Raw genomic sequence first — 23538 nt, forward strand, 5'->3', positions numbered from 1 at the left:
GACCAGCATGTGTATTTATATTGTCAACATATAATCCCCACACCCACACTGAATTATACACTACAGATGCAGTACAAAATCAACAAGTGCAGCTTCTATTTGAAGAAATGACTCTTCCCAACTTGGCTCCCTCAAACGCTCAAAGGCTAAAGATGAGACATGAAAGCAAAGGCAGAAATGGCCCCTCTCCTTGGTAGGCCAGACCAAGAAGCAAAAGTATTGCAGAACAATGCCACAATATTGCAGGTAGCAAGCAGCTTACATCCCGAGGGATGTGGGGGCTTCGTGGAATCCGTGGCTCGATATGACGTGGTGGCCTTTCAACCGAGGGACCATGAAACCAGCCGCTCACCGACAAGCGGCACTTCTCTTTGGAAACGACTTCAGACACCTGGGATAGAGGAAAAGGCAAAAAAACATGTAAACACTGATTTTCTCAGACAGATGCTGTCAGAGATATTGGAACACTGCTATCATGTCACCCCTAATTCTTCTTTTCTCTAGACTAGCCAGACCCAATTCCTACAACCGTTCTTCATATGTTTTAATCTCCAGTCCCCAAATTATCTTCGTTTTTCTCCTCTGCACTCTTTTAAGAGTCTCGACATAGGAAAAGGAATAATTGCTCACCTGGTGGAAGGAGACTGGTGATACTTCAAAGAAAGCGAGCGAGTTCCAGGAAGGGACCAAAGACTTGACGATCTGCAAAGGTTGGAAATGATCTGCCAGAGACAAGACACATACCAGTAAGTACAACTATCTGGAATTCTCCCACTGTGTCTACATTTCACCACTTTCTGGCTTCTGAATGAAAGAGAGGAAAAGTGACCTTTGGAGACAGGTGAAGCAGAAGAACCAAGTTTACAAACAAGACTCAGTTTACAATCTAGAAGGATGCAAGTCTCAACCTGGCCCTAATACCGTAAGTATCATACTGTACATCACACTGTATATAGCAGCCCATTGTGGCAGTAAGAAAGCACGTATCTAAAGATGGGGAACTTGCAGTGTGAAAGTCTGTAGAGATTCTCATTCATCCAGGTCATGGTTGTCCCAGAAGCGCTTTTTCAAGAGGCAACTGGACTTTCTTGTTTTTTCTTTTGAAGACGTTTCGCTTCTACATCCAAGAAGCTTTTTCAGCTCTGACAGGACAGTGGGAAATGGAAGGATTTATATTCCTTGCAGACAGCTGGTCATTTGCATCCTTTTTTGGAGGGTTGTTGAGGCCACCTGGAGGTTTATCTGTGTCCTCAGGGTCACCTGAGTGGTGCTCCTGGTTCCTGTAGTCTGCAATTTTTCCTCTGGAAATCCATTCCTATTCCCACCCCATTCCAAGGGTGATCATCCCAAATTGTATAGCTAAAAGTCTGTAGAGATTCTCAGTCATCCAGGTCATGGAGGCAACTGGACTTTGTTTTTTCTTTGGAAGACGTTTCGCTTCTCATCCGAGAAACTTCTTCAGCTCTGACAGAATAGTGGGGAATGGAAGGATTAATTTTCCCTGTCTGCAAGGAGTACAAATCCTTCCATTCCCCACTATCCTGTCAGAGCTGAAGAAGCTTCTTGGACGAGAAGCCAAACATCATCTAAGAGCAGAAAATCCAGTTGCCTCCTGAAAAAGCATCTTTTTGGGACTTGCAGTTTGAAAAAACCCAAAGCCAAAACCCCACTAATGCTTAAAAGAGAATTTCTGTGGTTATGAACGTTTGAAATTGCAACTCTGGACTGGGAAGTGCAGCAACACTGTGACTGAACCTGATTCACCAAAACAAATTCCTTGTGTATCTAATCACACTTGGCCAATAAATTCTATTCTATTCTATTCTATTCTATTCTATTCTATTCTATTCTATTCTATTCTATTCTATTCTATTCTATTCTATTCTATTCTATTCTATTCTATTCTATTCTATTCAGAGGCGTCTCTCAGCTTTGGCACTAAAAAGCCTTACCTGTGGAAACATCAGGGATTCACTTGTGGTTTACGAATGAAACAATTAGTTCCATTTCCAAATAATGCTTCCTCCCTTATTCAGGTAACAGAAATAAGCTTTAGCCAAAAGAGAAGTTAGATTATAGGAACAGTCAGTGGAAGAGACCACTGTATATGCAGCTTGAGGGCAGTCAGCACTCCAAACGTCCGAGTCATGTTAGTGTCGTGGCCCGTCAGCAGCCAGCAAAGCTGGTGGCAGACTCAAACAGCGAGGAGGTTGGGAGGAACATGGGCCAGTCCTGGAGTCTGGGGAAGGCTCTAACGAGTGCTCTGCATCGGAAGCAGAGATGGGGCCAGGGCCGTCCAACAGTTATCAGCTACCTTTGGAGTTGGAGATAAGTGGGGCTGAAGAACAGCTGGAGCCTGTTCCCGATGTGTGCATTCGCAGAGGGAACAGTTAAGGAACAAGGGCCGACTTGGGAGTAAAGGCACAGGTGGACGGGGAATGGCCCCTCCCATAGAGAATAAAGAGGAGGGAAAGGGGAGGGGAGTTTATAGGAGACAATTAGTTCAATTCATGAGGGTGAAGATCTGTTCCTGACAACTTGCCAAGTAACTGCTGTTACAGCGTAGCATTTGGAAGATGCTGGCAACTCTCCAAGCCTGATAAAGGTCTGTAGTTGTGAAATCTCATGAAAGACTGTTGGCCGGAACTTTGCTGGAGAGGAATTCCCTTTAAACTAAATAAAAGGGGTTTTATCGGGACAAGGAGTCTGCTTCATGATCTTGGGAGGCCTAGGCCAGAACAATTATATAGGGTGTCAATCAAAGAGAGATGGAGGTAGGGAGGAATCGAAGGAAGGAACCCTGAAGAGCTGGCTTGAGCTCCGGAAGGACAGGTGTGATATAAAATCTACCAAAGCAGACAAAATAACGAAATCCTACCTACCATCTGTACAGAAGAGATCCAAAGTGCCCCCATCGTGCTTATGCCAGGGGGGTACAAGATAAAGGATGAATGCGATTCGCCGCCCTTCCAACTCATCATCATGACACAGCAGGGTATCTGGAACAAAACAGGCACACAATGCAGCTAAAATAAAGCAGGGCGGTCAAGTTGATTATGTGCCACCGAGTCAGTGCTGATTCTTCGCACCCAAGTCCAACTCTATTGTCTGCGTTCCAATTCAACAGTATCTTCCCCATATTTCATAGTATCATAGAGCTGGCAGAGACCTTGGAGGACTTCCAGTCCAACCCTCTGCCCAAGGCAGGAGTCCTTATTGCATCCCAGACAAATGATTGCCCAATCTCTTCTTGAAAACTTTCAATGATGGAGCACCCACAATTTCTGGAGGCAAGTCGTTCCATTGATTAACTGCTCTCACTGTTAGGAAATTTTTCCTTAGCTCTATGTTGGATTTCTCTTTAATGAACTTCCATCTGTTACTTCTTGTCCTGTCCTCAAGTACTTTGTAGAATAGGTTAATCTCTTCTTCTCTGCCACAACCCCTCAAGTATTGGAAGACAGCTATCACATCACTCCTAATCCTTCTCTTCGTTAAACTAGTCATACTAAGTTCCCTTAATCGTTGATTGTACAATTTAGCTTCTAGATCCCTTTGTTGCTCTTCTCTGCACTTTTTCTAGAGCCTCAGCATTTTTTTTTTAATATTGTGGTGGACATAGTACTCCATCTGCCCAATGCTGAAGTCTGTCAAGATCCTTCTGAATCTTCAGCCTATCTTCCAAAGTGTTTGCAATTCCCCCAGCTTGGTACTGTCTGCAAATCTGATGTGTTACCCTTCTACAATACCTCCTCTACCGGATCATTTATGAAGATGTTGAATGGTACTAGGCCTAAGACAGAATCTTGGGGTACCTCACTGCATGCTTCCCTCCATGTAGATGTAATTCCACTGAGGACCATATACTGAATGTGGTTGGTCAGCCAATGACAAATCCATCAAGTGGTGAGCGTGGTTGTTCTATCTAAGCAAGAAGTAGGCTGTGGTCTACTTTGTCAAATGCCTTATTGAACTCTAAGTAAATTATCACCACGGCATTTCCTTGATCCACTTTGTCAAAGAAGACAATAAGGTTTGTCCAGCATGATGTTTTTAACAAACCCATGCTGGCTTCTAGTAATCGCCGTTTATTTTTAGGTGCTCACAAATCCGTTGCTCAGTTATCTTTTCTGGATTTTTCAGTATCATACAGTTTCTTCTAGTAACCCAATAGATTCATACCTTCAGGGTCCTTTTAATTTTTGGCTTACCTGTATATTCATATTTAGCACAAGACAGATCAATGGTTGGTTCCAGCTCTACCTGGATCACGTCAGAAAGCCAAGACCGGAATTCTTCAAAAAGAATTTTTCTAACAGATGAGAGAGAAGACAAGTGAGTTTGCGGCATCTCGACTCTGCCTAGTGTCTAAACAAGGAGGCATTTTGGCATTTGCTTTTTACAAAATAGGTAAGCTTTTACAACTACTCTTATTTTTCGGAATATAAGACGCACCCCCCCCCCCAAAAGAGGGTGAAAATTTGGGTGCATCTTATATACTGAATGTAGCCAAGGCACAGAGATAGGGATGGTCTGTGGCAATCCCTGCACCTGGAACAGCTGATTGGGGGTGTTCCGGGAGTCTGATCCACCCGCCAATCAGCTGCTCTTGCTGAATCAGCTGCAATAAGGTGTTGAAGCTGACCTGACTGTTTGCTATTTGCTGCAAGTACTCAGAGTTTGCAGCAGCAATCACATCCAGAAAGCAGACCCAAGTAACTGATTCAGCAGGATTCAATAACTTCTATTTATATATAACACATGAAGTAAATATACAATACCAAAAGCAGGTTTTCCAATGTGGTAGTAAATACAAACAAAACACAATAAGAGGAGTTTCAGTTACAGTTTTGAAAAGCAGACTAGTTTAGAGCTCAGCAGACTCCGTGCTGCAGAGCTAAGCCATGCCCAGGCTCCTTGTTGTCTCCTTCCTTGTTGATCACAGGGCAAATACTATTTCAGTTTCCAAACAGCCCTCAACTCTTTCACACACTGACAGGATGCTAGCCAGATGAATACTGATGGATGCTGTAGGCAGATTTGTTTTTTCTTATTTTCCTCCCCAAAAACTCCAGAGGCGCGTTTATAAATAGGGCCCAGTTCCTCATAAAGGGCATGTTCATGGTTCAAGGTGGATAAATGTGAAGAGGGATGGGCAATACATATAGTTAAATAAATGCACACAATTTTCAAGCTGACCTAGCTGAGCAATGAGCGAAACCAGGATAATTGTTCTAAATGGGAAAATGAAATGCCAACCATTACTTTTCTTTCAGGCTGCAATTTCACAGAGCTAAATCTACATTTATTAAATCATGATTTGCAGAAGAAACTACCGTATATACTCGAGTATAAGCCGAGTTTTTCAGCACGTTTTTTGTGCTGAAAAACGTCCCCTCGGCTTATACTCGAGTATATACGGCTTATACTCGAGTTTTTTTTTTTTCTTTTTTTCACATTATACCGGATGGTGCAAACTTGGCGGGCTTTTGCATTAGCGCGGGGAAGCCCTGCCGGTGCAGTGAGAGGGCGGGGCGGGGGAGCCGCCAGCCTTCTCGGCTGAGGGAGGGAGGCTTTCCCTGACCGGTAGCTGCCTCATTTCCCTCCCTCGGCTTATACTCGAGTCCCCAGTTTACCCCAGGTTTTTTGGGTAAAATTGGGGACCTCGGCTTATACTCGGATCGGCTTATATTCGAGTATATACGGTAAATAGTTTATTTTGCAAAAAAAAAAAAAAAAAGAAGAAGCCTAAATGTGTAGATTGCCACTACATCAAGTTAGGAACTAGCATAGTTTTGCTGATCCTAGTTAATGGCCAAATCAATTTACCTTAATGCTGCTACGTGGGTCCCTCCTCTCTTCTTTAGGTCATCTGACTTCGCAACAAGAAAGGCATATTAGATTATTCAGAGATGGAAGCTTTGGCAGAAGAAAACCATACAGGTACAATCACAACTGGGGCCAGTAGCTCTGTCATTAAGGAAAGTGAATCCTAAGTGGAAAAATCATATGAACAAAAGGGTGCTCTCCTTTTCTGCTGCCTTTGGAATGCTCACCCCCCCCCCCACTGTGCTAATTAACAAGAAGAAAATTCATGTTTGTTTTCACATCCATTGAAGAGGAAAGTTCACAAGATACTAAGCAGGCCACAACACGGGTAATGCACATCAAAAACAATACAGTGGTGCTGGCAGTCCATAAACGTAAACAGCCAGTGCATTCCCCATTGCATGCCTGCTTACTCTCTTGTACAGTAATCCCTTTCTCTCCAAACTCTCCACTCTGCATGAAGGAAGGGAAAAAAATAGAGGTCAGGCAAAAGAAACAAGTACTGGCTATAATGGTGATGACGTGACTAAGGGACATGATGAATGTAACGGGCATCGATTGTAAAGTTATTTTTTCAGCACTGTCATAACTTCAAAAAGTCACTGAACAATGCAGACAATAAGCAAGTGTGGTATTTCAATGCCTTGCGTTAGTTTGGAGCACTCACCTGTTTGAACTTGTACAGATCATTACACTTTTCATGGAAATCTAGGCTCAGGAGTTCCCTCTGCAGACCCTCCAGGAAGTCCTCGTTGGGGATGAACCCTGGGATAACACAGTGGGGGAAAGGAGCAGGATCCAGAATGACTGCGTCTAGAGGAAACACAACCCATAAGGCAGGTTTCAGAGCTGGAGAGCATGATGGAGGTCATGGCAAATAACACCCTACATTAAATAAGATTCTGTCTTAGGCTTTAATTTAGTCCTACCTTTCATTATTAAATATATATTTAATATATAATGATAAAATTATAGATTGAATTACATCTACCTACCTGTATCTATCTACTTATCTACTTACCGTGTTTTCCCGAAAATAAGACATGGTCTTGTATTATTTTTGCTCCAAAAGATGCTTTAAGACTTATTTTCTGGTTAGGTCTTATTTTTGGGGAAATATGGTACTAAATGCATCCATTTGGCTGACAACCTTAACTGGGGCTTATTTTGGGGGTAGGGCTTACATTACGAGCACCCTGAAAAATCACGCTAGGACTTATTTTCCGGTTGAATCTTATTTTCGGGGAAACAGGGTACCTACTGGTATTTACCTACCTACCATTATATGCATAGAATTGAATCCTAAATTTAGATATGAATTTTAATATGCAATTCTAGTTGAATCTTCGGCTGGTTACCCCTCCCACCCCACCCCACCCCAAACTGGCTGCCTTGGCCTTTTGATGGCCAAGATAACAAGCGCTAGAAAATAGGAGGCAGGAATATTAGGCACATTGACTATACCAAGATATATCAATATCCATATATCTATACTTTAAGTTGGCTATATAATGTCTTTTTTATGAGTGTGCGTGTATTATCTTACCATCAGTGGTGGGATGTTAAAGTAATTTAACAACCGGTTCTCTGCCCTAATGATTTCTTCCAACAACCAGTTTGTCAAACTGCTCAGAAAGTTAGCAACCGGTTCTCCCGAAGTGGTGCGAACTGGCTGAATCCCACCACTGCTTACAACTTATACAGCTATGTGTATGTACGGGATGTAAATATATAGTTCATACATATAAAAATGCTGGCCAGGATGAAAATCTCATAATAATATGATGATGATGATGATGATGATGATGATGATGATGATGATGATGATAATAATAATAATAATAATAATAATGATGATGATGATGATGATGATGTTTTAATTTGTATACTGCCCTTCTCCCGAAGGACTCAGGGTGGTGAACAGGCAGATAAAATACAAACATACACAATAGTTAAAACAACCCTTAAAAAACTGATTTAAATTTGCCCAAAAATTTAAATAACAATACACCCCATAAAATTACAAAAATTTAAAAACCCATCAAATTCAATTAAAATTTAAAAGTAAAATCAAGCTAGTCCAGCCATACGAAATAAATAGGTTTTAAGTTCGCAGCGAAAGGTCCTAAGGTCAGGCATTTTGCAACGCATTGGGAAAATATCGGTGGGTTAAACCTCAGTTGCACCCCCTGCCGGTCAATGCCAGCCACAACCGGCCTCCCTGCCTCAATGAGGACTAGTCCCTTGGAACCCCCTACCATCCTCAAGCGGCTCCTGGCTGGCCCAAGCGGCAGCCACTTTCTCTTTCAAGGCCGGCTCCTTCAAAGCGGCAGAGAACTCCACGCAGATCTGCCGCTTCACGCGCTTCTTGGCGGCTTTCCCCGGCAGCGGCGGAGACGAATATCCCGCCAGGGGCGGCCGCCGCTTCGTCTTCCTGTTCATGTTTCCCCTTCGCACGTGTTCCAGCGGAGAACTACGATTCCCGAAAGGCCCCGCAGGAGGACGTCACGTCGAGAGGCGGGTCTAAAGGGTTGACCTGTCCAATCATCGCGACTGGAGCGGGAAAAGGTTCGGGGGGGGGCAGCCTGAGGAGACTTCCTGTGAAAGGGAACGGAAGTTCCGCCTACCGCCCACCCCAGCCACATAAATAAACATCACTCCTGCAGTCGAATTCGCATGGGCGTTCATTGGAAGAGCTGTCCCGCAATAGCGGCAGGAGAGTTCCTTTTTTATAAAGCGGTACTGTCATAATAGTCTATAGTCGTACTAGCGGCATTTAGAACCGCTGAGGGGCGGGCCCTGAGAACAGCCAATGAACACTCCCAGGCGGCTTCTGTTCTGACACCCAATAGCTGTAGCTCGTCTCTCCTCTCCTATTGGCCCAAATCCCTCTACTGCCATTAACGACACAGGGACGCTCCTTTGACCCTGTCTCTCTATGGCAGTCAGCGCTCACTAACAGACGAAGGCGACTGAACCCCCCCGTCCGTCCGTGGACTCTATGGCTCCCGGAAGTGCGGCCTGCAGGTTCCGGTGCGCCCTTTGGCGGGTGTGAGAATAGCGCGGCGTGAGGGACGGCGCCTTGGCAGGGGAATGCTGGTGGCCTTGTGAGCCGGCCCGCTTCCGCCATGTCCGTCGTGCCGCCCAATCGCTCCCAGACCGGCTGGCCCCGCGGGGTCAACCAGTTCGGGAACAAATACATCCAGCAAAGCAAGCCCCTCACCCTCGAGCGGACCATCAACCTGTGAGTGGGCGCCGGGCTCGGCCTCGCTTCGTTCTCGGGGAGGGGGTTTGAGCCCGCCGGGTCAAATTTTAAGGCCCGGGCGGCGTCTTGTGTGAAACCATAACACGGGTCGAGTTGGGGTTCTAAACGGGGGCGTCGATAGCCTGGCAGCCGCCCTCGACTCCCTCGGGAGCGAAGTCCGCTGCCCCCTTTTCCCCCCTCGCTCTGCCTGAAGGAGAATTCATTCCTCTGGCAATCTGGAGACACCATCCAAGGGCTCCTTTTTTTGAAGCCCACCTCGTGGTCCTTTTAGGTCGCTTTTCTTGAGCCCCCCCCTCCCCCCCCGGAGGGGTTCATCACCCAAACTGACAGCCTTGTTATTGCCTGGTGGTCTCCTATCCTGGAAGATGGGACTGTCTTCAGGAGGACTGAAGTCCCAAATGTGCTTTTTTCAGGGGGCAACTGGACTTTCTTGGTTTTTTTTTCTCTTTTTTGCTTCTCATCCAAGAAGCTTCTTCAACTCTGACTGGATGGAATGAAAGGATTTATGTTCCTTGCAGACAGCTGGTCATTTGCATCCTTTTAGAGGGTCGTTGAGGCCACCTGGAGGTTTATCTGTGTCCTCAGGGTCGCCCTAGTGATGCTCCTGGTTCCTGTAGTCTGCAATTTTTTCTATACAGTTATAACAGCTATACAATTTGGGATGAATATCCTTTGCATGGTGTCAGAGTAGGAATTTCCAGAGGAAAAAAATTGCAGGCTACGGGAACCATTTGCACTAATCAGGTGACTCTGAGGACACAGATAAACCTCCAAGAGCTTCAATGATCCTCTAAAACGATGCAAATGACCAGCTGTTTGTAAGGAATACAAATCCTTCCATTTTCCACTATCCTGTCAGAGCTGAAGAAGCTTCTTGGATGAGAATTGTGTTGTAAATGTTGTACCTTGATGAACGTATCTTTTCTTTCTTTTATGTACACTGAGAGCATATGCACCAAGACAAATTCCTTGTGTGTCCAATCACACTTGGCCAATAAAATTCTATTCTATTCTATTCTTGGATGAGAAGGGAAACGTCTTCAAAAGAAAAAAAAAAGAAAATCCAGTTGCCTCCTGAAAAAGCACCTTTGAGACAGCCATGACCTGGATGACTGGGAATCTCTACAGACTTTTAGGAGGACTGAAGTTTGCAATGCTGGCATTTCCTTGTGGTCTCCCATCCAAGTTCTTAACAGAGTGGTCTTAGTTCTTCACAGATCTTTAATATTTTTTCTTGTGTGCTGCTCCACAAATTGGATCTTTAATATATATTTTTGTGTGCTGCTCCATGAATTAGTACTTTAATAATTTTTATCGTGTGCTTCTCCACAAACTGGGTAAAATATAGATTCCCTTCTCCCCAGTTTGACTTACACATGGATATAGCAAGAAGTGCGTTTTTTGGACAAGAGTATGGAAGTAGTTATCCATTCGTCTCCCAGGAGTTTTAGTTTCCAGGTCTGTTCTGTGACCCCAAATTACCATGCGGCCTCATTTAAATAAGACGTGATTTAGTGTATTGTGGAGATCATCAATCGACCAGGTCATAATTGCCTCAAAGATGCTTTTTCAAAAGGCAACTGGAAAATGCTCCCTCTTTGAGGAACTGAAAAAATTGCCTTTTGAAAACAGCACCTTTGAGACAATTCATGATTCAGTGTAGTATGAGACACCCTCTCTTCCCAAGGGGTTATGTTGGTAATCAGGTTAGTAGCTTGTGTGAATGCAGCTGTTAACTAGATGTCCAGGAGTTTTCTAAGCGAGGAACAAACCACCATGCAAATTGAAATCCTATTTCTTCTGACTGGGTTTACTATCTTCTGTGCATGATGTAAACAATGATGAAGGCTTAACCATACATGTGCTGCTAATTACTTTTGCGTGATTTGCACCCAGTTCATATGTTGGACACTTTTTTAAGAAAGCATGTACCTAATCCATGTGTGTACTTTTTTGTGCTTAGACTCCTGGCCCAAACCTATAGGCATGCCTCCTTGTTTTGCAGCACATGATTTATGATAAGTATGTATGCAGCATCATGTATTTGGTTTGCATTCATAATTTGTGCTATAGTTTGATAGTAACTTGTAAATAAGTGTATGAATTATTATGGTGAAACTTAAGATGATGTGAAAATTTTCCTAAGCGCTGAGAGTAACATCTGCCCAATAATTTGGCTGCAAAGCAGAAGATTAAACATAGTAAAAGCTTTTTATTGTGCTGGAATGGTATAGCTATGATATAAATCAGGGTTTCTCAAATTTTAGCAACTTTAAGATGTGTGGATTTCAATTTCTGTTGGCTGCGATATTCTGGGAGTTGAAGTGCACACAACTTAAAGTTGCTAAGATTGAGAAACACTAATATACCATATTTTTCAGACTATAAGATGCACTGGTGTATAAGACACACCAAGATTTTGAAGAGGTAAACAAGTTTTTGCCCTCGCCAGCACAAAGGGGTACTCTGCAGGCCTCCCAAATCTCTGTGTGTCCTGTTTTTTGCAAATATGGGATGTGCGGGTTTGGGAGGGTCTGCAGGGTGCTCCTGGGGGCTGGGGAGGGAAAAAACGCAACTCGTGGGTTTGGGAGGCCAAAAATGGGCCCTTTTTTCACAAAAACTGTATTTTTGCCCTCGCCAGCACAAAGGGGCACTCTGCAGGCCTCCCAAACCCTCTGCGCACCCTGTTTTTGCGAAAAACTGGCCCATTTCTTGCAAAACAGGATGCGCAGGGCTTTGGGAGGCCAAAAATGACTGTATTTGGTGTATAAGACGCATCAACATTTCCACCCTCTTTTGGGGGGGGGGAATTCTACTCCAAAAACTATGGTAGATCTTTAAGGCTTTTGAAACTATCCATGAAACTGATTTTTCTAAATCAACTGACCCTTATTATGAATAACTTCCAGTTTTTAAGAAATACTTTTTAAAAAAAAACCTGGAGCTCTAATAACTCTTATAACTGAAGTCTTATAACTGAAAGTAAATTTCCTTCTTCAACTTGATACTTCCTAATGTGTCCTGCACAGCTCAATATATCTTTAAGTGGATTGTCAACTGTAAGGCTTGAGTATTTTATTTCGCATTTTGCTTCATCCTCCAGATTAGGGAAAATGTGCTAAAGATGCATTTTGAGATTGGCATAGACCGGATAATGAATTTATGGCTATCCTTATCAGAAATTATCCCGTCTCAAACTATCAGTTAAATTACAATCTCTTAAGAACCATCAATCTTTTGGGTGGTTTTAGAAAAACAGTTGGGTTTTCTTTTAGAAAAACACTTTCTCTACTCTCCAGAGCTCATGAGAAGTACCATAAATCTTACACTGCAGTGGTAGTAGAGGCTCATGATAGCTGACAGATGCTTACTTTGGTGGAGCTAGAAGATTACATCTCTGTTCCTTAGCTGCATAGAAAAGCCATTGATGCTATGATACAATTGCAGATCAATTTATGAGTTAGAACTCCCAACTCTACAGCCCTCCATCCTGTGTCTTCATTAAGCTGTGTAATGCCACTTTATCTTAGTATTTGCTTAGTTATATCTTTATAGCTTTAATTATTTAATTTAATTTAAATTTGGTTATTTAATTTATTTGTTTTAATTATAAAGATAAAATTAAATCATATTCCTAACTTAGAGCAAGTTAGAAAGGCTAGAAGAATAACTTGATTTGTATATTTGCAGTTAGGAAATGTAGAGCTAAAACAGATTCTGGTTTCCGTTCACAATTGAAACAGAACTATTTCTGCATTACAAGAAGGTTAGACTTGTAGTCTGCCTGATTCTCTTATGACAAGGAAGTGACAGGCGCAATCAAAGCCTCCTCTCTACTATTTTCTTCTTAATATTATCTGCCTAATAATAGATTATACAGGAGAGTCAGAGGCTGCTGAAATATCTTGCTTTTGTTTTCTGCAAGTAATTTGGGGCTGCCACAAAGAAGAGGGGGCCAAGCTATTCTCCAAAGCACCTGAGGACAGGAAAAGAAGCAATGGGTGGAAACCGATCAAGGAGAGAAGCAACTTAGAACTAGAGAGAAATTTATTGACAGAACAATTAATCAGTGGAACAACTTGCCTCCAGAAGTTGTAAATGCTTCAATACTGGAAGTTTTTAAGAAGATGTTGGATAACCATTTGTCTGAAGTGGTGTAGGGTTTCCTGCCTAAGCAGGAGGTTGGACTAGAAGACCTCTAAGGTCCCTTCCAACTCTATTATTCTATTATATTCTATTTAATTTCAGTATAAGCAATTCTTCTTAGATTTAACCATAGTCACAGAGATAGATGAATATTTCTGTAATATCTTGTTTTGGAAGGGGAGGTGTCATAAATCCAGGAGTGTCTCCTTTTTGGAAATAAATATACAGTACTAATGAGTTACACTTTGTATTATCTTCTAGCAAACTGTGATAAAATCCTAAAATAGTTTACATGAAATTGTGTGCTTTAAGATTTCCTTCCTTCCTTCCTTCCTTCCTTCCTTCCTTCCTTCCTTCCTTCCTTCCTTCCTTCCTTCCTTCCTTCCTTCCTTCCTTCCTTCCTTCCCTCCCTTCCTTCCTCCCTCCCTCCCTCTCTTCCAGGTACCCACTGACAAATTATACCTTTGGGACCAAGGAACCCCTCTACGAGAAGGACAGTTCGGTAGCCGCCCGATTCCAGCGCATGAGGGAAGAATTTGACAAGATTGGGATGAGGCGGACCGTTGAGGGAGTCCTCATTGTGCACGAACATAGATTGCCTCATGTGCTGCTCTTGCAGCTGGGCACAACCTTCTTCAAACTGTAAGTCAATGTCCTTTTGAGGTTTTCTTAAGCTGAGGCTGCACTGCTATTTGTCAAGGACACTTATCAACATCTTGGGTGGCAACACTTACACTGAGCAGGGAGCTGGACTAGGTCCTTCGGGAGATAGGGCGGTATATAAATATGATTAAATAAATAAATTAAATAAATAGGTGAGCTGCAAGGTTTTTTCCCAAACTGGGAAGCCATGAAAAAAGATTATACAGGTAGTCCTCGATTTACGACCACAATTGAACCCAGCATTTCTGTTGCTGAGTGAGACATTTGTTAAGTTGAGCGTTGCCCCATTTTACGACCATTCTTGCCACAACTGTTAAGTGAATCACTGGTTGATAAGTCAGTATCTCGGTTGTTAAGCGCATCTGGTTTCCCCTTTGACTTTGCTTGTCAAGGTTGCAAAATGGGATGACATGAACTTGGGACTCAACAATGGTCACAAATACGAACCGGTTGCCAAGCATCTGAATATTGTTCACACGGCCATGGGGATGCTAAAGGTTGTAACTCTGAAAAATGGTCGTCAGTCACTCTTTTCAGTGCCGTTGTAACTTTGAAAAGTCACTAAGTGAACTATTGTAAGTCGAGGACTAGCTGTAGTAGTAGGACATCTCTGAAGGGTAGTAGTGGCAGGTAGGGAAAAAATAGAAATGCCGTTTCTCCCAGTGCCTCTTTTCCTTCCAGGCCTTTGTGGTTTGTCAGGAACCAGTAACTGTTAGGTGCCTCTCTGTCCAGCGCTTTCTCTCTGATTGTTCTGTAGCATTCAGAAAATCACAGGCCGTACAGTTGCTTGTTTTTCTCCTTTCTCTTTTCATATGGTCTGTGCAGTCACATGATCACATCCCTTTTTGAAAAACTAGATAGGAAAGGTATTATGTTTAAAACAATGTTTTAAGTAAAGACTCCCGAGTCATAATGATACCTTAATTTTTTGCATTGAAAAGGCTTTGGAGTAGTTCAAGAGAACCAGCATTCCCTTGGCAAGTCATCTCAAAAATTGACTCAAAAGAAGTACAAAAATTGAGTTAAAACCGAACAATTGACTTTGTCCAAGATTGCTTACAGGTGGCTGGCCGTTTTTTAAAAGGAGCACAATACAGACATAATTAGTAATTGTCCTGCTTTAAAGTATGTTAGCACATCCACTTCATAGCTTAATGTATGATTTCTTTACAATTAAGGGTTACATACTAGTTTTAGATTTTTGCCTGTATAAAATAAAGTGACAATATTTAAAACACATCTTTTATGTTTTCAACAGGCCAGGTGGTGAACTGAATCCAGGAGAAGATGAGGTAGAAGGTCTTAAACGTTTAATGACAGAGGTAAGTGCTACATTTATTCAAATGATTATTCTGAAAAATGGTCACTTAGAGAAGGGGCAGCCTGGAAAAATGTTCTCCCTTTTTCTCTGCAAGACATTTTGTATTTCTCCGCTCCCCCCTGTAAATATTGGAAAACACGAATATAGGTTTTGCCTTAGAAATTTGAATAAACTGTTTAAAACAAGACATTCCTTTGCCTCAGGTCTTCACTTTCTCAGAATGACTTAAAAACGGCATTGTGAAAATGTTTATATAAAATGTTTAATACTGGTTCATTACCCTTCCTCTACTTTGAAGACAAACCATATACCACAATTCTCAAATACAAGACTAGGAATAATTTATTTCCCATGGGCAGAATTGTAGTTAGAAGAGATTCAAAAGAGCAGGAACTATTTTATACATGGTTCCCTCCAAACAGGTTTTAAAAATGGTTGCTAAGTCTGTTTTTGGAATAGGACTTTTTGGCTCGAACCCTTCGCCTTGCCTGTTTCTCCTCAAGCATTTCTCCTCGGCTGGCCCTCCCCCAGCCTTTAGCCCCGGCACATGGGCCATGGCCCATCCTTCCCAGTCCCTTCGCTTCAGCCCATTCATCGAAGTACAGTTCACATTGGGCTTTTGGCAGGACAGTTCACAGCCTGTCGTGTCCCACTCCTCCGCTGACGGCCGGGTCAGGGAAATCCGAATCAGGCGTGCCTCCGCAGCTCTGCCAAAGTCCTAGCAAAGTCCTCAGGGCAGGCAGGAGACCAGAAAGTGACTTCAGCAAGATATGTTTAGACTTTGCCTGACTCAGAGAATGCCAGAAAGCAGGTCCTTTATATAGGCCATGGGGTGTGGCTCCATGACTCAGCACTTATCCAGGCCTGCCCTCCCTTCCTTCTGTTGCCTCCGTCTATCAAGTCTTCTGATTGACGCGTGGGTCACTCCAGTCTGCAGCTGTTGGCAATTGACCTCCCTCAGGCTCACATGCTGTGGAGGAGGGGGAGGGGTCTAGTTGTTCCGTTTGCCTGGGCATGGAGCCAGAGCTGGGGGCTGGAGATACTTCCTCCTCTTCAGCCTGTCTGGGCATGGAGCCAGGGCTGGGGCCGGGAGGCATACTAGGACATTCCTCTGTGTTCGGAAGCAGATAAGAAGGCCCCGGCTGTGGTGAGATCGGACGAAACACAACACAGCCAGCCAATTGGTGCAGGGACTCTCAGGGAGTGGGGGGGGGGCTTTGGGAGTAGAAGAGTGGGGGCTGTAGTTCAGAGGGAGGCTCAGGAGGGCCAACAACACCTGTCCTTTTTCCAAAGTGCCTGAAGCGAACTGTACTTCAACGAATGGGCTGCAGCGAAGGGACTGGGATGGAGGGGCCATGGCCCATGTGCCGGGGCAAAAGGCTGGGGGAGGGCCAGCCGTGGAGAAAAGTTTGTGGCTAATAATGCAGAGGCGAAAACCTTGAGAAACAGGCAAGGTGAAGGGTTCGAGCTGAAAAGTCCTAGACCCGTCTGTTTCTGTTCATCCATGCTGGATATTGTGAGGAGTCCTAATATATAATCATTGGCTTTATTTTAGTATTGAGAATGTCTTGTGCTTTTCATTTTAATTATTTGCCTGGTTCTCGGGCAGCAATTCAGAAGTGATAATGTTCAGAAGCCATAGCCCATTTGGAACAAGTTCATCAATTACATTTACATATTAATTCTGTTGGTAAATTTGAATTCAGTTGTCCAACTTTTCCCTTTAGATTTCACAGGTAATATAAGAATGCTATTTATGTGTAAATAAATTAATCTGTAACCCATTTTATGTTCCTAAAGTAATAAAATAATTTTGAATCTGAATAAAGATGACAAATAAAATTATGTTTTATTTCTTTTTACCCATATACCAATTTTTTCCTAGGGTGGGGAAGGGAGATCTAAAGCACCCCCTTTCACTTTAGATTCAGGGTTTTGTGTGTATATGTGTGTGCTTTACATTATTACACAGGTTTTAAAAAGTGATTTAGAACTAATAAAATCATTCTCACAAATACGCTTCAGGAAAATCCAGTGGAGATTGTAGTTCTGGACTGTTTCAGTTATTCTTATAAGGATTTACTGGAAGAAGCTGCTTTAAAGACTTTGGGAAAATACATATGTAATAGTGAAAAATAACTGTCAGATCAGACAGTATATACACAATGTGTTCTTAATAAATTGCAACTCTTGGCAAGCCCCTGAATGCTTCTTAATTAATAGTTGATACAAAAAATGCTGACTGCTGGCCTTAATCCTGAGCCAATTATATTCTGTCTCAGTGAATTGCCTGGAAATGCATTAAGATTTTACTTGCAATTTGTATTTTGACAGATACTAGGACGTCAAGATGGTGTCCTTCAAGACTGGGTCATTGATGACTGCATTGGTAACTGGTGGAGACCGAATTTTGAGCCCCCACAGGTGAGGATTGAAGCCAGCTCTTTAATTTAAACCAGTGATCTCAAACCTGGCCAAGACGTGGGGAATTCTGGGAGTTCCAATGCACACATCTTATAGTGGCTAAGTTTGAGAAACATTGATTTCAATGATAATTACATGGCTCGTTCTGTTCCAAAAGTGAGTTAATTATTGATCCCAAGATGCCAAGTAAATATCCCTTTTATTGTTTCCCACAGTACCCATATATTCCAGCTCATATTACAAAACCAAAAGAGCACAAGAAGCTCTTCTTGGTTCAGCTCCAAGAAAAAGGTAAGCAGCTGGTTCTTACGGCTTTATTTCCTGGAGATGGGGGAGCAGAGTTCAAGGTAAATGTCAAGATGACCAGTCCAACCTTAGCAACTTTAAGACTTGTGGACTTTGCTGGCTGAGGAATTCTAGGAGTTGAAGTGCACAAGTCTTAAGAGTTGCCAAGGTTGAAGAGCCCTGGTTTAAATGACATCTTCTCACTCATGGTCAATACCCGTCCTACCTCCAGAAGAAACAGGACCTGGTCACTCTTGGCCACGAGCTTTTTGTGAAACAATGTCTGGAGATTCTCTCATCCAGGTCATAGTTGTCTCAAAGGTGCTGCCCCCCCCCGAAAAAAAAGGCAACTGGCCTGTTTTTTTCTTGAGGAGGAAGATGTTTCGCTTCTCATCCAAGAAGCCATCCCTCCACCATCCAGTCACAACTGATGAACCTTCTTGGATGAAAAGCAAAACTTCTTCAAGGAAAAAACAGGCCTTTTTGCCTTTTGAAAGAAAAAAAAACCACCTTTGAGACAATTAATATACAGTGGTACAAAGTAGTCCCGGTTTATTTTTTACAACAATGCAGGGGCAGTGGTGGTTGCTCTACATTCAACACCTTTGTGAGATTTTAATTGGGTGGTTTTTCCTTGTAGAAACTCCATGCTTTCAGATGCTTGGCTTCAGATATCAGCCCCAGCTTGCTATGTTGTAGGATAGGTCATAGATACAGGAAGTCCCCGATTTACAGCTGTTCCTTTAGCGAATGTTCAAATTTATGTCAGTGCTAAAAAATAAAAAAGACTTACTGACCAGTCCTCGCATTTACAACCACCACAACATCCCCATGGTCATGTGATTAGAATTCAGGTGCCTGGCAACCAGCATGTACTTACAACGGCTGCAGCATCCCAGCTTCAGAGGATGGCCATTTGTGAACTTCCTAGCAGGCTTATGGCAAGCAAGGTCAATAAGGGAAGTCAGATTTGCTTAAGGACCACAGCAAATAAAGGTCGTAAAATGAAGTGCGACTCACCTAGCAACCACCTTGCATAGCGGCGGAGGTTCCAATCCCAATAGCGGTTGTAAATTTAATTCAACAATAACTGAAACTTGTGCCTTTCCTGGTTCTACCCAGGAGTCTTGCATTGATGTTACACTGCTTTTCCTTAATCCTATATCAGTTTTCCGTACAGGTAGTCCTTGACGTATGACCACAGCTGAGCCCAAAATTTTATGTTGCTAAGTGAGACATTTGTTCAGCGAGTTTTGCCCCAATTTATGAGTGTTCTTGCCACATTGTCAAGTTAACAACTGCAGTTGTTAAATTAGTAATATGGTTGTCAAGAGAATCTGGGTCCCCCATTGACTTTGCTTGTCAGAAGGTCGCAGAAGGTGATCAGATGACCACAGAACACTGCAACCGTCATAAATACGAGTCAGTTTTTGCATCTGAATTTTGGTCACGTGATCATGGAGAGGCCACAATGGTGGCAAGTGTGAAAAACGGTCATTAGTCACTTATTTCAGTGCTGTAACTTTGAATGGTCACTAAGTGAACTGTTGTAAGTCAAGGACTACGTGTATTGCTCCAAGAAGTACATTTAGCTACGAGTCTATGTGGTCCTTTTGGAATTTAGCATTTAAACTAACTTGCTGAACTTTCCCAAAGACCAATCCAGGCAGTGTAAATGTCTGAATGCGCATTTTTCTAAACATTTTGCAATGAATACAACAGGCTTAAAAAAAATGGAAACCTTTTTTAATTATACTTTCTGATTTGTGTGCTGGTGGTTATAGCAGAAGGCAAATGGTTTTATTCTCTTGTGCTGAGAACCAGATGAAGGAAAAACTAAGTCACTTCTTCCCTTGAATTTGTTCCAGCTTTGTTTGCAGTCCCCAAAAACTACAAGCTAGTAGCTGCTCCTTTATTTGAGCTTTACGACAACGCGCCGGGCTACGGTCCTATCATTTCCAGCCTCCCGCAACTTTTGAGCAGGTAGAGTACACTTGCGTGGGAAACAGAGACACGTTCTTGAACCCCCATCTTTTAATTTTAGGGGATGGGTTGGCTGATCCTCTTAAAGAAGGAGAGTTTGGATCAAGTTCTCAAGAAGGAAAGCTTATTCCTTCTCTTTCTGTGCAACTATTTGGTTTGAGATTGTGAGGAAAATAAAAGGAATTTTGTGGAGCAGAGGAGCAGAAATTTTCTTCTCTGACTATGAGCCTCGCCACAGTGGTTAGTGCGGTACTGCAGGCAACTTCTGCTGACTGCCTGCTGACTGCAATTCGGCAGTTCAAATCCCACTAGGCTCAAGGTTGACTCAGCCTTCCATCTTTCCGAGGTGGGTAAAATAAGGACCCTAGATTGTTGGGGCAATATGCTGACTCCATAAACTGCTTAGAGAGGGCTGGAAAGCAGTATATAAGTCTAAGTCCTATTGCTATATCATTAGTGATATATAGTCTATAAGTCTTAGGCAGCATTACTCTTGGATGATGATGTTGTGGATTCAGTTTGAGGTTCTGGAATTCTGCTCTTACCACTATTTATTAAATTTCTACGCTGCTCATTGCACCTCAGTGGCTCTGGACAATTGGACAACAGCATCCAGCATAATAAAAACCATATAAATACCCAAATCAAAGCAGAGCTGAAAAACAAAGTTAAAACAAGTAAAAATTTACAAGTAAAAATAAATCTGCTTAAAATTCAAAGGTTAGGTGGTTAACCAGGCATTTCTAGCCCTTTGGCTTGATAAAAGCACGGATTTATATTTGCGTTATGCAGATGGTCGATCCTTTATCTCCCTCCACTGAAGACTGAGATGCTGAAACTTTTTCAGGAATTCTCATTAACGAAAAAACCAAGAGGAGCTTCAAATGTAACAATAAGCTGGAGAGCTGAACAAGTAAAAAGTCTTGCCATCCAAAATTGGCCATTTGCTTCCAGATTTTGAAAGTTCAGTCTTGCAGGTCTCAAGAGACCAAAAATGCCAACCAAGGGCTGCCTGTGTCCTCGGTATGAGATGAGACAAAAGTCCCAATTGCTACGAACCAAGTACGTTGCCTAAATTGTGCTCCAGAATTTTTTGAGGTGCACAGAGAGATAGCCAACCTGCAAACATTTCTCCAGGAATTAAAAAAAGAAACAAATTTTAATTGAGAATATAAGGTAATTCAGTTTATCATCATCTTCTTTTCATTCTCTTTGGCAGGTTCAATTTTATTTACAACTGAATTTCCTGAAGTGTGAGTAGAAGCCGTCTCTGTGAGAACAGCTTTAAAATGTAGAAGAGAAAATGTGACGCAAGGATTTTTTTAATGTCTCTTTTTCCTTTGAGTTTCCCCCCCCCCTCCCCAACTTTCTACTATCTGAATAGGAAAGAGAATCTTGACTGTTTAGACAATGGAATAAGAACTGTAATTTGCATTTTAATCACTTATATTGTGATAGTCACCTGATTTTTTTTAAAAATAACATTAAACAAAAATGGACTCAGTTGTGCGTTCACGTGTGGCTCTTTTTCAATATTCGTAAGAGATTTCTATTCATTGGCTGATTGGCACCATAGTATTCTTGGGGTGGGGGGACTTAATGGAGGTGGTCTTCAGCGTTTTAACCATATCTTGGGAAATTAAAAAAAAACAACATTGAGAGCTGGTAATAAGTGGGTATCGCTTGAGGATTTCTGAAAAATTGCATGGCTGAAATTTGAGGTCGTTTTTCACCAGCAGATTGGTTTTGGTAGTTTTGTCTAGAAAAGGTGGGAAAAAGGTGGGAAAAATATCTGTTGGTTTGGTTTAGTGATTAAGGCATGAAGCTAGAAACTAGGAGCCTGTGAGTTCTAGTCTTGCCTTTGGCCCAAAGGCAGCTGAATGACTTTGGGCCAGTCTCACTCTCTCAGCCTTAGGAAGGAGGCAATGGCAGACCACTTCTGAAAAAAAATTGCCAAGAAAACTGCAGGGACTAGTCCGGGTTACCGGGAGACAAAAGAGAGGGAGGGAGGGAGGAAGACAAGGGTTGTGATTTTAACTGTTTTGGCAACATTTTTAACTTTAATAAAAGTTAAATAAACTTACATTTGTAAGTTACCCAGAGTCACCTTATTAATAAGGTGTGACATTCAAAGGAGGGAGGAAGGAAGGAAGAAGAAAAAGGAGGGAGGGAAAAAGGAAGTGGTATCTCATTGCATCTAATTTACTCAGCTTTTGTCATGCCATTTCTCTCTCTATACATATCATAGAATTGGAGGAAGCTAAAGAAGTACAAATGAAATAGACAGGATTACTCATACTGAGGAAGTCACCACTGAGTTTCAAATTGTGTCATGCCTCTTATCAGCTGAGGCCAGAAATTCATTTCTACAGGCTTTTGTGCAAAAATGCTGATTTCTGGCTTGCATATTGCTGCTGCATTGCAGACAAGTAATTTTCACGTTTAATATTTGTACTCAATGTTGACGAGGAGCTTAGCCAGTTTGGTTTCCAGGAGCTGTGCAATTTTGTTGTTTTAAGGCTTCTATTTTACTGTCAAAATAAGAACGTCTGAATAATGGGGATTCCCTTTCATCTTTAAATTGTACTTTGGTTTATTACTATGCTACTACAGGTAGTCCTCGGCTTACAACCGCAATTGAGCCCAAAATTTATGTTGCTAAGTAAGAAATCTGTTGACTGAGTTTTGCCCCATTTTATGACTTTTCTTGCCACAATTGTTAAGCGAATCACTACAGTTGATTCACGGTTGTTAAGTGAATTTGGCTTCCCCATTGACTTTGCTTGTCCGGACACTTGATTCCAGGACACTTCAACCGTCATAAATGAGAGTCAGTTGTCAAGCATCCAAATGTAAATCACGTGACCATGGGGATACTGCAGTAATCATACAGTGGGTGTGAAAAATGGTCAAGTCACTTTTTTCAGTGCCATTGTAACTTTGAATGGTCACTAAGTGAACTGTTGTAAGTTGAGGACTACATATATATGTATATATATGTGCGTGTGTGTGTGTGTGTGTATATGTGTGTGTATATATATATATGTTTGTATATAAGTATGTATGTATGTGTGTATATATATATATGTACATGCATGTTTTCGTAGGTTTTCACGAATATAGGTACGTAGGTCTTGGCATTTTCGGGTCTTTCCCCGTGTAAGGTTGAGAGTATCTTGGCAACATTTTGACGAGGTCTCAAGGGCCTCTGGTGGCTCAGACTGCTAAGACAGTCTGTTATTAACACAACTGCTTGCAATTACTGCAGGTTCAAGTCCCACCAGGCCCAAGGTTGACTCAGCCTTCCATCCTTTATAAGGTAGGTAAAATGAGGACCCAGATTGTTGGGGGCAATAAGTTGACTTTGTATATAATATACAAATGGATGAAGACTATTGCTAACTTAGTGTAAGTCGTTCTGAGTCTTCGGAGAAGGGTGGGATATAAATGCTTCTTGGCCACATCACAAATGACACCATTCAACAGCATTTTGGGGTGGCACCAATTATAGAAAAGATGAGAAAAGGCTCTGCTGGTATGGACACGTCCAGAGAGCAGCACCTTCCACCATGGCCAAGACTGCCTACCAACTAAAAGTCAATGGCCGGCGACCTCACAGGCA

The 23538-nt window shown here is 42.3% G+C and overlaps 2 protein-coding genes across 5 annotated transcripts in view; one reads left to right on the top strand and one right to left on the bottom strand.

Annotated features, from left to right (window-relative positions):
* Positions 1-8310, bottom strand: part of OGFOD1 (2-oxoglutarate and iron dependent oxygenase domain containing 1) — a 29454-nt gene extending 21144 nt beyond the window's left edge. For 2 of the 3 annotated variants that reach the window (XM_058154838.1, XM_058154836.1), the window contains exons 1-7: positions 8088-8309; positions 6497-6642; positions 5830-5876; positions 4212-4312; positions 2883-2999; positions 631-722; positions 263-391 (exon numbers count right to left, since the gene is read on the bottom strand). In XM_058154838.1, coding sequence (XP_058010821.1) covers positions 263-391; positions 631-722; positions 2883-2999; positions 4212-4312; positions 5830-5876; positions 6497-6642; positions 8088-8271 — 816 coding nt within the window. In that variant the 5' untranslated portion in view covers positions 8272-8309. Of the gene's footprint in view, positions 1-262; positions 392-630; positions 723-2882; positions 3000-4211; positions 4313-5829; positions 5877-6496; positions 6643-8087 lie in introns of all 3 variants that reach the window. The other variant, XM_058154839.1, reaches the window with a different exon arrangement.
* A 474-nt stretch (positions 8311-8784) lies between these two features.
* NUDT21 (nudix hydrolase 21) lies at positions 8785-21427 on the top strand. Of its 2 annotated transcripts, XM_058154841.1 has the most exons (8): positions 8785-9073; positions 11058-11116; positions 13682-13882; positions 15162-15225; positions 17559-17648; positions 17864-17939; positions 19802-19916; positions 21136-21427. In XM_058154841.1, exons 2-8 carry the CDS (start codon positions 11103-11105, stop codon positions 21155-21157), a joined length of 582 nt encoding a protein of 193 aa, XP_058010824.1. In that variant the 5' UTR covers positions 8785-9073; positions 11058-11102; the 3' UTR covers positions 21158-21427. The 2 variants fall into 2 exon arrangements, with proteins under 2 accessions (XP_058010824.1, XP_058010823.1); XM_058154840.1 differs by lacking the exon at positions 11058-11116 and having other exon boundaries at positions 8791-9073; positions 21136-21424.
* Positions 21428-23538: the final 2111 nt, after the last annotated feature.

Source organism: Ahaetulla prasina, chromosome 12 (genome assembly GCF_028640845.1).
Source record: "Ahaetulla prasina isolate Xishuangbanna chromosome 12, ASM2864084v1, whole genome shotgun sequence".
In the NCBI taxonomy this organism is placed as follows: Eukaryota; Metazoa; Chordata; class Lepidosauria; order Squamata; family Colubridae; genus Ahaetulla; species Ahaetulla prasina.